Source organism: Microcaecilia unicolor, chromosome 4 (assembly GCF_901765095.1).
Source record: "Microcaecilia unicolor chromosome 4, aMicUni1.1, whole genome shotgun sequence".
Lineage (NCBI taxonomy): Eukaryota > Metazoa > Chordata > Amphibia > Gymnophiona > Siphonopidae > Microcaecilia > Microcaecilia unicolor.
The window spans coordinates 46,760,771-46,775,483 of record NC_044034.1 but is presented as its reverse complement, the minus strand read 5'-3'; the positions used below and the strand labels follow the sequence as shown (position 1 = coordinate 46,775,483).

General features: G+C 41.9%; 1 protein-coding gene across 1 annotated transcript in view; it reads left to right on the top strand.

Annotated features, from left to right (window-relative positions):
• Positions 1-14,713, top strand: part of MTMR2 (myotubularin related protein 2) — a 75,806-nt gene that overhangs the window by 24,982 nt on the left and 36,111 nt on the right. Inside the window, exons 6-9 of the mRNA XM_030199354.1 lie at positions 351-434; positions 4,408-4,557; positions 6,052-6,240; positions 8,333-8,518. Coding sequence (XP_030055214.1) covers positions 351-434; positions 4,408-4,557; positions 6,052-6,240; positions 8,333-8,518 — 609 coding nt within the window. The remainder of the gene's footprint in view (positions 1-350; positions 435-4,407; positions 4,558-6,051; positions 6,241-8,332; positions 8,519-14,713) is intronic.

The following is a 14,713-nucleotide window of genomic DNA, read 5'->3' as shown; positions in this document are numbered from 1 at the left end:
AAACTGCTTGTACAGAAAGACAGTGTGTCAAGAATCTAATAAACAAAACGAACACTGAATATGGCTCGTGCTGGCTTCTCTGACTCTGCCTCCAGACCACCCTGGTACTGCCCAGACAGTGCTTTGGCTGCCTGAGCTGATCAGTGGCACTGTCCAGTTAAGTGCCACTGAATACTGGTGTCTGGCCCAATCGCCATGGTTTAAACCGGAAGAAGCCTCTCCTGTCCACTTAAATTACACTCTCTATCAACCCCACAGAAACTGTAAGCAGAAGATTCAGGTTTAAATAAGATTATATAATGTTACTCAAATTATAATGTGTTGCTAATTCATTTTAATGTTATTTCCAGCTACTCTTTGCCTTTGAATACAAAGAAGTCTTTCTCGAAAATGGTTGGAAAGTCTATGACCCTATTATGGAGTACAGAAGACAGGTACGTTGCTTTATTTACTTTTTAACTATTCTGTGTATTCAATGTGCAACCTTTAAAGCCTGAACCATAGGTATTAATTTGATAGTGCGCAACATCCATACCGCTTTGATTGCCTCTTTTGAAGCAATTAATGCGTTATTAGTCACAATTTAAAAAACAAATTTAGAGGGGCATTTTCCATATGACGTCTAAATCTGATTTGGGATGTCGTGCTGAAAATGTGCAAAAATCAAGTGGTGAACATAGATGTTTTTCTGGTTCAAAAATTGCTATCTTTTGTTTCAAAAATGGCCGTTTGCTAGATAGTTTGTGCTCTGTGCGCCTACCTTTTTGGATCATTAAAAAAAAAAAAAAGTCCAAGAAAAAAACGCTTAAAAACAAGCCATTGGGATGTATGGGGGGGGGGGGGGGGGGACCTGCATTCCTTTTTTTTTTTTTTTTTATCAAAAAGTCCTATTTCTATGTTTTTATTAAAGGTTTTGTCATACAGATAATACAAAAGTACCACCACCCCCCCCCCCCCCCCCCCGGAAGAAAAAAAACACAATCAGAGTTCCATGGCATTACCTGGAGTCAAATAGGAGGGATACACAAGGTCAAGGAGTGCTATGCGACTCCCGACAAAAGAGGTCCAAACGAGCCCAGGTCTTCAAAACAGACTTAATGTTTCGACGCCTATGGGCCAAAATTGTTTCATATTTTCTGATCACGCATACATAACTCCACCATTCATTATAATTCGGGTACACACTATTTTTCCAATTGGAGACAGTTAAATGCAAGGCAACAGCTAGCAGTATGTTGTACAATTTCTTATCGGACTCCAAAAGAGAGATAGTAGGACAAGACGGTCGTAAGATCACAACCTCATAAGAGAGCGCAGTGGACTCAGGCAAGTGAAAGATAAGACACATTTTTGTCCAAACAAGTTGCCAGCAAGCTCTGACGTTTTTACAGAAGAAAACCATATGCGCCAATGAACCATCTCTTTCCTGACAAGACCAGCAGTTGAAGTTGACACTCTTAGTGCAAAAAAAAAAAAAAGGGGGACCAGCATTCTTAATAGACTGGCTACACAGACATCCCAGCAGAGCAGTAGGGCACCCCAGGGGCACTGCAGTGGACTTCACATAAAAGGTCACAGTTACACTTCTCATCGTTACCCTCCTATATTGTATGGTGAGCCCACCAAAACCTACTGTACAGCACCACAATAGCCCTTATGGCTGCAGGTGTTACCTATATGTGGGTACAGTAGGTTTTTGGTGGGTTTTGGAGCGCTCATTTCCCACCACAAGTGTAACAGTAGAGTGGGATATGGGCCTGTGTTCCCATCTCTACAGTGCACTGCACCGACCACTAGGCTACTCTAGGGATCTGCTTGCTGCTCTAGTAGGCCTGGCCATACTATCTAAAGCTGTCATAGAGGCTGGTATGTACTGTTTCCTTCACATCTTTGGGGGGGAGGGGGTAAGGGGGTGAGGAGGTTCTCTGGTCATTTAGGGTAACCTTTCGCGACTGTGGTGATTGACCAAAACATCTTTTAGTCCCAGACATTTTTGCTTTGTTCTATTATGGCTGAAAACCATCCAAGTTTTGGGAACGCTCAGATCCTGCCCCCACCACGCTCTCAGTATGCCGTCTTGTGATTTGGACGAACTGCAGAGAAAACCATCTTAAAAATGCGTTTTGAAAATAGCAATTTGGACTTTTGGGCAAAAAGAAAAAAGTCCATCTGCCGCTTTGTGCTGCTTTTTGGACATTCTTCTGTTTTGAAAATGATCCCCTTTACTGACTTACAGCAATGATTTGGTTTGTTATCAAAAGATTTATTCCCATAGCTCCAGTTTAAAACACTTTGTGATGCAGAGTCATGTATTTCCTCAGCTCTTGGAAAAGAAAACTCCTCCATTTGAAAAATTAATGAAGCTGCTATTAGAACAGAGACTGATCTTCAAAATTTATGCTGTATTGATGGAGGGGAGGAGGGGAAGCTTGCTTATGTGTAAAAAATGGGAAAAAGGATCTGGGGAGTTAATTGGGGAAGGAACAATGGGCAGAAGTAACATAGTAGATGAAGGCAGAATAAGACCTGTACGGTCCATCCAGTCTACCCAACAAGATAAACTCATATGTGCTACTTTTTATTTGTACCTGTCCTCTTCAGGGCACAGACCGTATAAGTCTGCCTAGCACTATCCCTGCCTCCCAATCACCAGCCCCGCCTCCCACCACCAGCTCTGGCACAGACCGTATAAGTCTGCCCATCACTATCCCCTCCTCCCAACCACCAGTCCCGCCTTCCACCACCGGCTCTGGCACAGACCGTATAAGTCTGCCCAGCAATAGCCCCACCTCCCCCCACCAGCTCTGCCACCCACTCTCGGCTAAACTCCTGAGGATCTATTCCTTCTGAACAGGATTCCTTTATGTTTATCCCACGCATGTTTGAATTCTGTTACCGTTTTCATTTCCACCACCTCCCGCGGGAGGGCATTCCAAGCATCCACCACTCTCTCCGTGAAGAAATACTTCCTGACATTTTTCTTGAGTCTGCCCCCCTTCAATCTCATTTCATGTCCTCTCGTTCTACTGCCTTCGCATCTGTGGAAAAGGTTTGTTTGCGGATTAATACCTTTCAAATATTTGAACGTCTGTATCATATCACCCCTGTTTCTCCTTTCCTCCAGAGTATACATGTTCAGGTCAGCAAGTCTCTCCTCATATGTCTTGTAATGCAAATCCCATACCATTCTCGTAGCTTTTCTTTGCACCGCTTCAATTCTTTTTACATCCATCGCAAGATACGGCCTCCAAAACTGAACACTATACTCCAGGTGGGGCCTCACCGACGTCTTATACAGGGATATTAAAACCTCTTTTCTTCTGCTGGTCACACCTCTCTCTATACAGCCTAGCAATCTTCTAGCTACGGCCACTGCCTTGTCACACTGTTTCGTCGCCTTCAAATCTTCAGATACTATCACCCCAAGATACCTCTCCCCATCCAACACATACGTCTCCCGTGGATTTCTATTCCCTAAGTGCATCACTTTGCATTTCTTCGCATTGAATTTTAATTGCCAAACCTTAGACCATTCTTCTAGCTTCCTGAGATCCTTTTTCATGTTTTCCACTCCCTTCGGGGTGTCCACTCTGTTATAGATCTTAGTATCATCCGCAAATAGGCAAACTTTACCTTCTAACCCTTCGGTAATGTCACTCACAAATATATTGACCAGAATGGGCCCCAGCACCGATCCCTGAGGCACTCCACTACTCACCTTTCCCTCCTCCGAGCGAATTTCGTTCACCAAACTATTTTTACAAACTATCCTGTGTAAGTAGGATTGTAAAAAATGGATCTCAGTTATTACTACGATGATATTATACTCCTCAATGCCCTAGTAGGCAGATGGAGATGGGTATATTGGAGGGGCTGTGGACATCAACTGGAAACTTTATTAAATTAAGCTGTTGGAAGTCTGAAGCAGGGGGCAGAGAGGGGTGATACAGGTGCTGGTGACACAAAGTGGGGTTTGAGACAAACAGGTGGAAAAGGTCGAGAGAGAAACTAGTGGCTAAATGTGGGATGTTTCAGAGAGATTTGAAGCAAAACGAGATGGTGGGGAATGAGAGAAGGAGAGAGAGAGAGATTGCTGGCAAAAAGTGAGCAGTTAAGTAACGGTGGGGAAATGATTTTATTGTCACATGGCCATCAGTGTCGCAAAAAGATATGTCAGCTCTCCTGCCTCTTTCGGTACAAAATGGCCCCCACTTAAAAATCAGGGAAGACCACTGGTCTAGACTAACATGATGAACCAATGGTTAATTGGTAAATCTTTCTGTTTTATTGTGTAAATTGAAACTTGTTTTAAAACAGTTGAAAACATTCAAAACATTCAAAACCACTGATTGATATCAAAATTGGTGAGTCAGGAGCAAGAGCTTAAATATATTCTGTTATTTTAAGGGCATTCCCAATGAAAGCTGGAGAATAACAAAGATAAATGAATGTTATGAGTTATGTGACACCTATCCTGCTGTTCTGGCTGTACCAGCAAATGTTACAGATGAGGAGTTAAAAAAAGTGGCATCCTTCCGATCAAGGGATCGCTTACTGGTAAGTATAATGAAGAGTTTATTTGCAGTTGAGTAAAAAAAAAAACCTGCCAGTGCTGAATATTTTTTCCCATGAGGGGTAAAAGTAAAATATTTAAGTAGCAGAAATTGTGCCTATGTTGCAGGCGCAGACGTTTATGAGCAAGAGTAAATGTCCACACCTATACTTTTTTTTTTTTTTTTATTAAGCTTTTAACAAACATAACTTCACATTTATGGATGATAATACACAATTTGGAAATGTCTAACGGAAATAATGTGCACCTATACTTTTTGAGTACACATGTAGATTATATCATATTTTATAGGGTTGCCTTTCGCTTAAAGTTTGTAATCACATAATTGAAATTTTTAATCTTGCGATTAAAGGCAGGGTATATTCATCAGTCTATTGGGGGGTGGCATATAGATGGACCGGGGGCATGCATTTCCTCTCCCCCTCCACCCCTCCACATTAAATATCATATCTATTCTGGTGGGGATGCCGAAGCCCCACCAGTCATAGAAATCCACTGCCCAAGCAGTCCCCTTCCTCGTTGTGCTGACTCAGGAGCGAGGAAGTCAATTAGGTGCCTCTGGTCCTCGATGCTGGCACTCCTCAAGCACTCCTCTATACTTGTCTTCCTCCCCTCCTGGACCACTGGTGGCTCTCTCTCCCCTCCCCTCCCAGTTTACCTTTTTATTTGCAATAAGTCTTGCACCTTGCAGTGGCAGCCATAATGAAAGGCTGCCTCGGCCTGTACCGGGCCTTTTCCTCTGACCCGTCCCGCCCCCTTCTGACACAATTTCTGTTTTCATAAGGGTGCGGGACAGGTCAGAGGGAAAGGCCCAGTGCAGGCCAAAGCAGCGTTTCAATACGGCAGACCTTGTCCAGGATTTCTGCTTTTGCATTTGCAGCCAGATGCTTTGTGTGGCTGAATGCCTCCAGATTGCATGAGGGCATTCATTCTAAGTTATGCCAATGTGTAGTGTTTTATGTAGAGAAAGCAGACACAAAACTCTGCTGTTAGTTTTTTGTTCGGCAATAATCAAAGCAAAACTGCCGGTGTAGTTTTGCTTTGATTTATTAGTGCAAACCCTGCAGACAAAGGAACCTGTGGAGTTTTGTAACAACGCGGGCAGTTTTGAAATGTTGCCTCTTTTCCAGTTCAAATGTTCTCATGTTTGCACTTTCACTATTGCAAATTGAGATGTCTTATTTGAATCATGGTAAGGATAACTGAAGATATACTTGAGCTTTTGAGACCATAGAGGTCCTTTTCATATTGATTATCTATTTTATACATGACCTATATTTGTTTTGGATAATTTTTATATTGGTTGATAAAAGATATTGGCCTAAGGAATTCACATATCCATTTAGATGTAATCTGATGTTGTATCTGACCAAAAAAGCATTCATACTTTGGAAGAACTTTTTAGAATTTTCTTTTGTTTGACGTATGCTGAAGCTAAATATATTTATCTTGCATTTTGTGTTTGCTTTGAAATAAAGGTTTTGTCATGGATTCATCCTGAAAGTCAAGCTACAATCACCCGTTGTAGTCAGCCCATGGTTGGAGTAAGTGGGAAACGAAGCAAAGATGATGAAAAGTACCTTCAGTCGATCATGGATGCTAATGCTCAGTCCCATAAAATCTTCATTATGGATGCAAGGCCTAGCGTAAACGCTGTAGCTAATAAGGTGAGGTGACTACTGCTCTTAAAGTATTAAAGAAACACTATTAAGTAAGTGAAATTGGTAGTGGCCAACATTGTTTATAAAAACAAACCTGTGCAATCTGAAAGCAGAATTTCGGCTACAGCTTGTCAAGAACAGATTCGGCAGAATGATCTAGTATTTTACTTTATATTTTGCCCTGTGGTAATGAGCAAAGGCATATGGGACCAAATTCAATAAATAGTGCGGAAAAATAATGCACTAAGCGCTGTTCTGTAATTGGTGCTGAAAGTTTAGGTGCTGTTTATAGAATACGTTTAGGGCTAGATTCTACATAGGGTGCCTGAAAATTCCATGCGTTAAAAAAAAATACACCTAGGCTTATTCTCTAAAGCATGCCTATATTTTATAGAATAGGCATCAATTTCCGTATAGCATATAGAATATATGGAGCGCCTCTCCACGCGACCAAATCTAGTGACAGCCATTTACACTGTGTTTTACTTGGCGTAAATCCCGATGCCTAAATTAGGCGCAGAGCGAGTGTTTCCTATAACAAAGCGCATAGATTTTAGAAACACCCTCACCCCGCCTGTGGCCACACCCCCTTTCAGCTATTTGACTTTGTATTCTGTAACGTAATGCACTTAAATTCTATTAGTGAATTGTGCGTGTAAATCTTAATGCCGATTAGTGGTGATAATTGCTTGTTAACATGCAATTGACTGTGCTGATTAGCTAGTTAACCAGTTAAGTTGCGTGCGCTATTATAGAATATGCTTAATTTCTGCGTGGAAATTAAGGCGCAATATATTGAATCCTGGGGTTAGCGCCTAACTTTAGATGCAAGGATTTACACCAAGTAAACCCTGGTGTAAATCCTCGAGTCTAGATTAGACATGGATGCCCCTTATTCTATAACAGTGCTCATAAATTCTAGGAACACCCCTGATCCGCTCATGACCCTCCCATGGCTATGCCCCCTTTTCGAAACCACGTATAAAATTTACACATGCAACTAAAAATGTGCGCATAAATTTCAATTTAAGACCAATTAGTGCTGATAATTGATTAGTTCCCAATTAGTGCTAAGTAGCTCGTTATTCAATTAAATTGCATTCGCCTAAATTTGCATGTGGAATTTTAAATGCTATTTATAGAATTTGGGGAAAAAAAGTGAAACGGGTAATTCAAGAAAAGAGAAGATTGTTTTTCCTCAGGAGAAGTGACAGAAATTTTGTTAGGAAACTTTTAAGTTAGTAATGCTATATTTTGACTGTAATTGGATTAACTTTTAAGCTTTATAACTTTCATCTTTCTCTAGGGTACAGTGAAAACTAGTGAATTGCTCAGAATGACAAGTGGAGCAGTTGAATGTTAAGCCCAAAATTAGCGATTTTTAATATAAGTGCCCCAATACCTTTTAGAAAAGTTAAATAGCAATTTATAAAATATGAGCGTATCCTAGGAATGTAAACACCCACCCTCTGGTGCTAGCAAGAGAGACTCTGTCTAGTTTAGAGAGCTGCATGGCAACGGGGTTAGCAGGATTCCTGTGGGGATCCCCTCCAGGTCCACGGGACTCCCATGGGGATGAACGCAGGGATCCCATGGGGATGAATGAAGGTCCTGCAGGCCAGCCTACCTACCTATCTCTTTCCTTGTGCCATGGCAATTATAATAGCACTAAAAAAAATTAATGAATGTGGTTGATGGTTGATATAATTGAAATCCCCATAAGCACTGAGAAGGGAAGTTATCAACATGGGCTTCTGTTAAATTGATTTATTTTACCACAGGTTGGGTTATTTTAGCACAGGGGACTGGTGAGGATGGGTTAGATATCAGCGGGGATGGGTGAAATTTCTGTCCCCCTGCAACTTTCTACTCTAATTTTGTAAAATGGTATATTTTATATCTTAAAGTACCATAATGCTGTTGCCCTCTGGCCAGGGCTGTAGGTAGCTCTTGGGCCCTTCAGTTTATTAGAGGTTTATGAAATTGTTGGTGATATTGGAAACCTATTGAACGTTGGTGGTGTAAATGAAAGCTAACATCAGCCTAGGTGTGTAGTCAGTGGAGCCATTAAATATGTTTTCTTTTCTTTCTTGCCAAGGCTAAAGGAGGTGGCTATGAAAGTGAAGATGCTTATCAGAATGCGGAATTAGTCTTTCTAGATATCCACAATATTCACGTTATGAGAGAATCTCTGAGGAAGTTGAAGGAGATTGTATATCCAAACATACAAGATACACACTGGCTGTCTAATTTGGAATCGACTCATTGGCTAGAACATATCAAGGTATGCCTTGGGCCATGCTTGACTATAATCATGTCCCTTCATTTAATGGTTATGAAAACTGCTGCAGAATTTACCTGCTGCCAGAGAATCATAAACTATGTACCTTGGATCTTTGCTTAAAGTTCAGTTTCTCCGGTGCTGCTAGTGTAACTCGGTCCTCAAAGCCAGACTGATTGGATCCCTTGAGGATCCAAGCCGGTTGCCACTGTTTAAGAGGCATCGGACCTAGTAGCTTTTTACTTTTATACTAGCAGTTGAGCCCGTAAAAACGGGCTGGTATTGGGGTTTTCCTTCCTCCCTCCCCGCGAGGTCGCCACCGCTACTGTTCCCCCCCCCCCCCCCCCCGGAGTCGCCGCCGCCATCCCTCCACCCGGCCCGGGCCCTCTCTCTCAGCTACTAAACTTACACATCCATTCGCCGGAACGCAGCACGCACATCAGCTGAGCTGCCGTCGGCCCTTCCTTCTCTGCCTGTGTCCCGCCCTCCTGTGACGAAACGTCAGCGAGGGCGGGACACAGGCAGGGAAGGAAGGCCGACGGCAGCTCAGCTGATGTGCGTGCTGCGTTCCGGCGAATGGATGTGTAAGTTTAGTAGCGGAGAGAGAGAGGGCCCGGGCCGGGTGTGTGTGTGTGGGGGGGTAACGGTAGCGGTGACCTCGGGTGGGCGGGTGCGGTATCAACCTCAGCGGCGCAGTTTCCCTCTCTGTCCCGCCCTCGTCATCACGTATTGACGCAGGGGCGGGACAGAGAGGGAAGTCTCTACTGCGCATTTGCGAGTGAGTCGGTCACTCGCCGTTTATAGGTTTGATTTTGTGGCTTGGCAGTGACACAGTTTTTGGGTAGAGGTAAGGCCCATCCTATATAATAAAAAGCACCTCCAACATTCTGAAGCTGACTCCGTGGCACCGTGGCAGTGTAGGGTTCGTAAGTCTGAAGTTCAGCATTTCATTGGCTCTCACTGTCAACGAAGAACCAATCAGACAGAACGGAACTTGGAGGAGGGAAGTGGAGTGGATTGAATCTCTAACAAACAATCATATACAGGGAGGTACGAACATTAGTGGAGGCAAGTGCACAGAACGGAAGGAAAGACAAACATTTAATCACTTTGTCACTCACACACATCACATCACACACACAGACATCACACACACACACACTCAATCACTCTGTGTATCTCTCTCTTACGCTGTCTGTAAAACACACTGTCACTCTCAGTCTCTCACATGGGCAACTGTATGTTGCATTCTCACAAGTAAGGAGCTCTTCTGATGTGATTGTTAAACTGATTGAAGGGCTTGAACAAGGAAAACTTTTACCACACTGTAACCCAGTTTACACAAAAAATATTGTATATAAAGAAATCTTACACATGTAAACAACAATTATATTCGGAATACAACCGTGGAAACATTAATGGCAGGAACTCATTACATTGCTAACGGCCGTTTCATTGCATTAAGAAACGGGCCTTTTTTACTAGTTTTACATAAAACATTGAGGGGCCCTTTTACTAAGCCGTGTAAGTGTCTATGCGTGCCAAAATGGAGTTACCACACGGCTACCACGTGGCTCTTGTGGTAATTTCATTTTTGGCTCATGTCCGATACGCGTGTCCAAAAAAAGTCATTTTTATTGTCGGACACTAGTATCAAGACGCGCTCCAAGTGGCATTTGACATATGTAGACCATTACTGCCTGGTTACTGTGTGAGTCTTTACCACTAGCTCAAAGGCTGGCGGTAAGGTCTCAGACCCAAAATGGAGGTGCAGCAATTTTGATTTTGCCCCCCTTCTATTTTCGGCAAAAATTTAAAAAAGGCCTTTTTTACAGGCGCACTGAAAAATGGATCGGCACGTGCCCAAAACCCACGCCTACACTACCGCAAATCATTTTTCAGCGCACCTTAATAAAAAGACCCCTGAGATGGGAATTGGATGTCCAGGTCAGGACATGCTCAGTTCTGGCAGTATTTTACAAATGGCTGTGCTGAATGCAGATTTACTGGCATGCACAGGAGGAGCAGCCATTTTACAAATGGTGGAAAAAAATAAGCCGCACCAACCTGGCAGCTGCCATGTGGTAGCAACGCCTCTTTCACGAATACCATCCCATTTTACAAAACTATGCTGCCAATTATGTAGTAAGGCTGCAAAGTTGTTTGTTTTTTTATTTTTTCTTTGATTTTGGAAGCAGGAATAAACACTGGGGGATTGGGGAGAATTACTCTTAATCCCTCATGTAAAAACCTGACTGAAATGAGCATTAAAAAAAAAAATCTATGCCTCTGAACTGGTGCAAAACCAGAGGGGGAATTCTTTTCCTACATCTGTGTATATGCATGTAGATTTTTGACTTGTTGCAGTCATACCCAAACTACACCCCTTTGAAATCTCTGTGTGGTGTGGATCTCCATGTGTGAATAGTAACGTTCTGAAATGGCCTATTGCATACACATGTAATGCTGTTATTTATGGATGGAGATGTTTCTAAATAACTACAAAGATAACATTTTACAGGTCTGTATTATGTGATCATAAATTTGATAGATTAAAATGGCAGAAGCTGTTGTAATTTTACTTATGAAAGAAATGTAACCCTGTTGGAATGCTAGGGCAGGTGATTTGGGGTGGAAAGAGTTGTATATCGCTGTGACCTACTTAATTTGAAATGTATTTAACAAGGTATTGTGGATTCAGGCTGCTAATTAACACTTCAAAGCAGAGTGGTCGTTAAGTTTCTGTGTTAATCAGAGAAATAGATTACTAGCAAGAAGATGGTTCATGAGACCAGTCACTAGCAATCAGTTATCCTCCCATGAGCTTCTTGCCTGACAAGGGGAGCATACAAGATTATGTAGGTAAAAAAAATCCAGCTTACATCAGAGGGTCAGCTAACAATCAGTTCTATTCAAAGAAATCAATAGGTCAACGAGAATACAAAAGAATGACTAAATAGTTGGAACCTTGTTTTACTTCCTGGGACCTCTCAACTTCCAAAAATAATTGGGTCACATTAATTAGGCCTCTTCTTGACATAGAGACGTGCAGCTTTCTCAACAGTTCAGAAAGGCAATTTCTGATATTTTTCAGGCTAAAGATGTTAACCTTAAGTTTTCCAAATCCACTATAGTCACTGATGAGTGTAAATTAAAACTGTTTAAAGTGATTTTGCTGTGATTTACCAAAGGCATTACAGACCTCAGTAATGCCTCTGTGTGCCTGCTGCTGCTGGTGCATTATTTTTTTTCAGGCATATTTAAAGGCCTGTCTGTGCCACAGTTCCTACTCCCCAACCTCTTAAACCCATTCCAGTGAGAAAAAGGGTTGCAGCTTGCTGAGTAAGCGCCCCTCCAAGATAAGGGGCTGGATGCCCTTAGGACTTGTCCAATCTAGGATGACATTGGGCAAAGGAGAGTATCAGGTCAGCTTGCCCCCAGCCAAATTTTACCACCGTCAGATGGAGTAGTTGAGGGTGAGGGCAGTCTGGGAAGAAAGAGTTTTTAGGACAGCCAGTCATTTGTCATTTTGAGTTAGGAGGCGAGGCATTGGGGTAGTGAATTCCTTGAAGGCTAAAGAGAGAAGGAAGGAGCTTGAATGATCCACAGTGGGCCTTATGTTTTGATGGGGGAAAAGGGATTGGGCCTCTGACGGCCCTTTTTGTGGACAACGGTATCATCTGCTGATGCACTTGGTAAAAGTTAATTACGCCTCTTGAGGTATAATTAACACCCCTGAGTTACCACAAATTGCAAGCTTACTACGATTTGTGTAAAACAGTTTATGTAGTAGTGATCTTCTCTGTATGCATTGCATGTGATATAGTTTTTTGTTATGGTCCCTGTGTCTGGAAGAGTAGTAATAGTTGTTTTTTTTTTTAATATGATTCACATGTAAAAATGAGTTAGTACTGTAATGTTAAACTTGTTAATTCTTGACTCTTATCTTTAGTAAATCAAGTGAGGTGGCTGACATGAAATAACCTTGTAATTTGTGAATTACTTTGTGCATGAATGTAACATTGCTTGAACAGTTATTGAAAAGATATGAGCAAAATCCAAAAAATAAATACCCTTAAGTACAAATTAAGAGGCCCTTTTTACGGTAGCTTAGTGCACGCTAAGTGTCACGTGGTCCATAGATATAAAATAGAGCGTATAGCATTAGTGCGCACTAAGCTTTAGTAAAAGGGCCTGTGAATTTGTTTATCATGAGCATAATGAAACAATATCAGTATTTGGGAAATTTCTAGGAATGTCCTGTCATTTTTTTTAAGCTCTTTATTTCGGCATAAAGAACCATACAGGATAATCCAGATACATGTATGACAGTACACCAAAATACTTTAGTCTTGTGGTCATATAGACAGAGAATCAAATAACCAAAAGATCAGATAAACAGATGTCTACAAAGTATAATTATCAAACAGTCAGCAAGTAAATGTCATGGGTTTAACTCCTTCCGAGTCTCATACGTAACTGATGTGTTTCATAATAGCAGTGTCTACTATCATAGAATGTCAATGTTCAGTTAGAGTATGCTTCCAGAGCATTAAAACAGTGTAATTTCCCATATCTGGGAAAATCGACCTTGGGCCACCTACCCAAGGTGGTCTAGGCTGGACTTAATAATATGGGATATTTTCCCCTGTATATTAAACCATAATTCAACAACCACAGCACAACACCACATACGAGTAACTCCCCAACCCCCCTCCCTTTGCACCCTGCCAGCGAGAGAATGACATGAGGTTAAAGTTTGTCCCCGCCCCATCCCCGTGGGCCCTGACCCTCAAGTGCTCTGTCCTCATCTGCAGAAGCCTCAAACACCTAATGAGTTTATATTTAAAACTATTTATTAAAGTATAAAAAAAGGAACAATATTCTGTGCAACTGTTCATAAATCATAAATAGAAAACAATAACAACAAGCAACTATAATAACCCCACCACTACCTCTACCCTTCCAACCCCAAAAGTAGATGATTTCTGCTACCCCAAGGAACCGTAATCCACCCTGTTAAAATGTCCAGAAGTACAAAATACAACCCGTTCTGTATGCCCTAGAGGGGAGAAATATGTCCTATGAAGCAATGTTATGATTTTTTAATCTGTGGATGAATAAGAAGTCATCAACAATCTTAGGATTCAGTCTAGCTCTCCTGGTTTCCACAGTGCTTCCTGCAATAGAAGATGTGCTGGTAGCAGGATGTACAGGAGCCCCCATGTAAATTTTGGTAGTTGTGGCCAGCACTTTTGCATATTTTTCCAAAAATTGAAAATATCGTCATCTGCATCACTCGAACATAAATAACTGTCCAATTCATTAACAGCCTTTAAAGTAGAGATGACATGTGGACAAAGTTTGTCCCTACCCTGCAGGCTCCGTGCCCATCCCCGTGTCATTCTCTACTGCCAGCCCAAGGTTTGACATGCCAAATCTGGAAAAGGTAAAGAGGTGAGCAATACATCCAATGAAGAGCTTTTATATCCTCACTTATTTGCTCTGTTTGTATTTGTAAAAAGTTGGTCCAAATGCCCTTCTAATCGCCTCATTTCTTTTTTGAAACAAATATTTGCTTCACTTCTGCCATTTTACTGCCTTCATGGCATCGTCATCCCTCCTGACTCTTGCAAGCATCCATTCAATTGTCGGGCTTCTCCCACCCCATTGCTTACCCCATCTATGTCCAAAGGTCTTCTGTGGACAGGAGTCCTGTCCTGTTGCTGGCCTGAGGATGGCACAATTTTGAAATCTAGCAGGAGTGATGGAATTCTTGTAGAAGACCTAAAGGCAGGTAGGTAGTAGAGAAAGGGAGCCTGGGGGAGGAGAGTGCCATTCCTGAACTTTGTGAGGAGGGAATCATTAATTTTTGTGGTTAGGGGAGGAATTTGGCCTGTCATTTCCTTTTTATTTATTTATTTATTTAGTTAATTTCATTTTACGTTTTTGGTTTGTTTGTTTTTGTTACATTTGTACCCCGCGCTTTCCCACTCATGGCAGGTTCAATGCGGCTTACATATTATATACAGGTACTTATTTGTACCTGGCGCAATGGAGGGTTAAGTGACTTGCCCAGAGTCACAAGGAGCTGCCTGTGCCTGAAGTGGGAATCAAACTCAATTCCTCAGTTCCCCAGGACCAAAGTCCACCACCCTAACCATTAGGCCACTCCTCCTCATTTTTTATATTAATAAT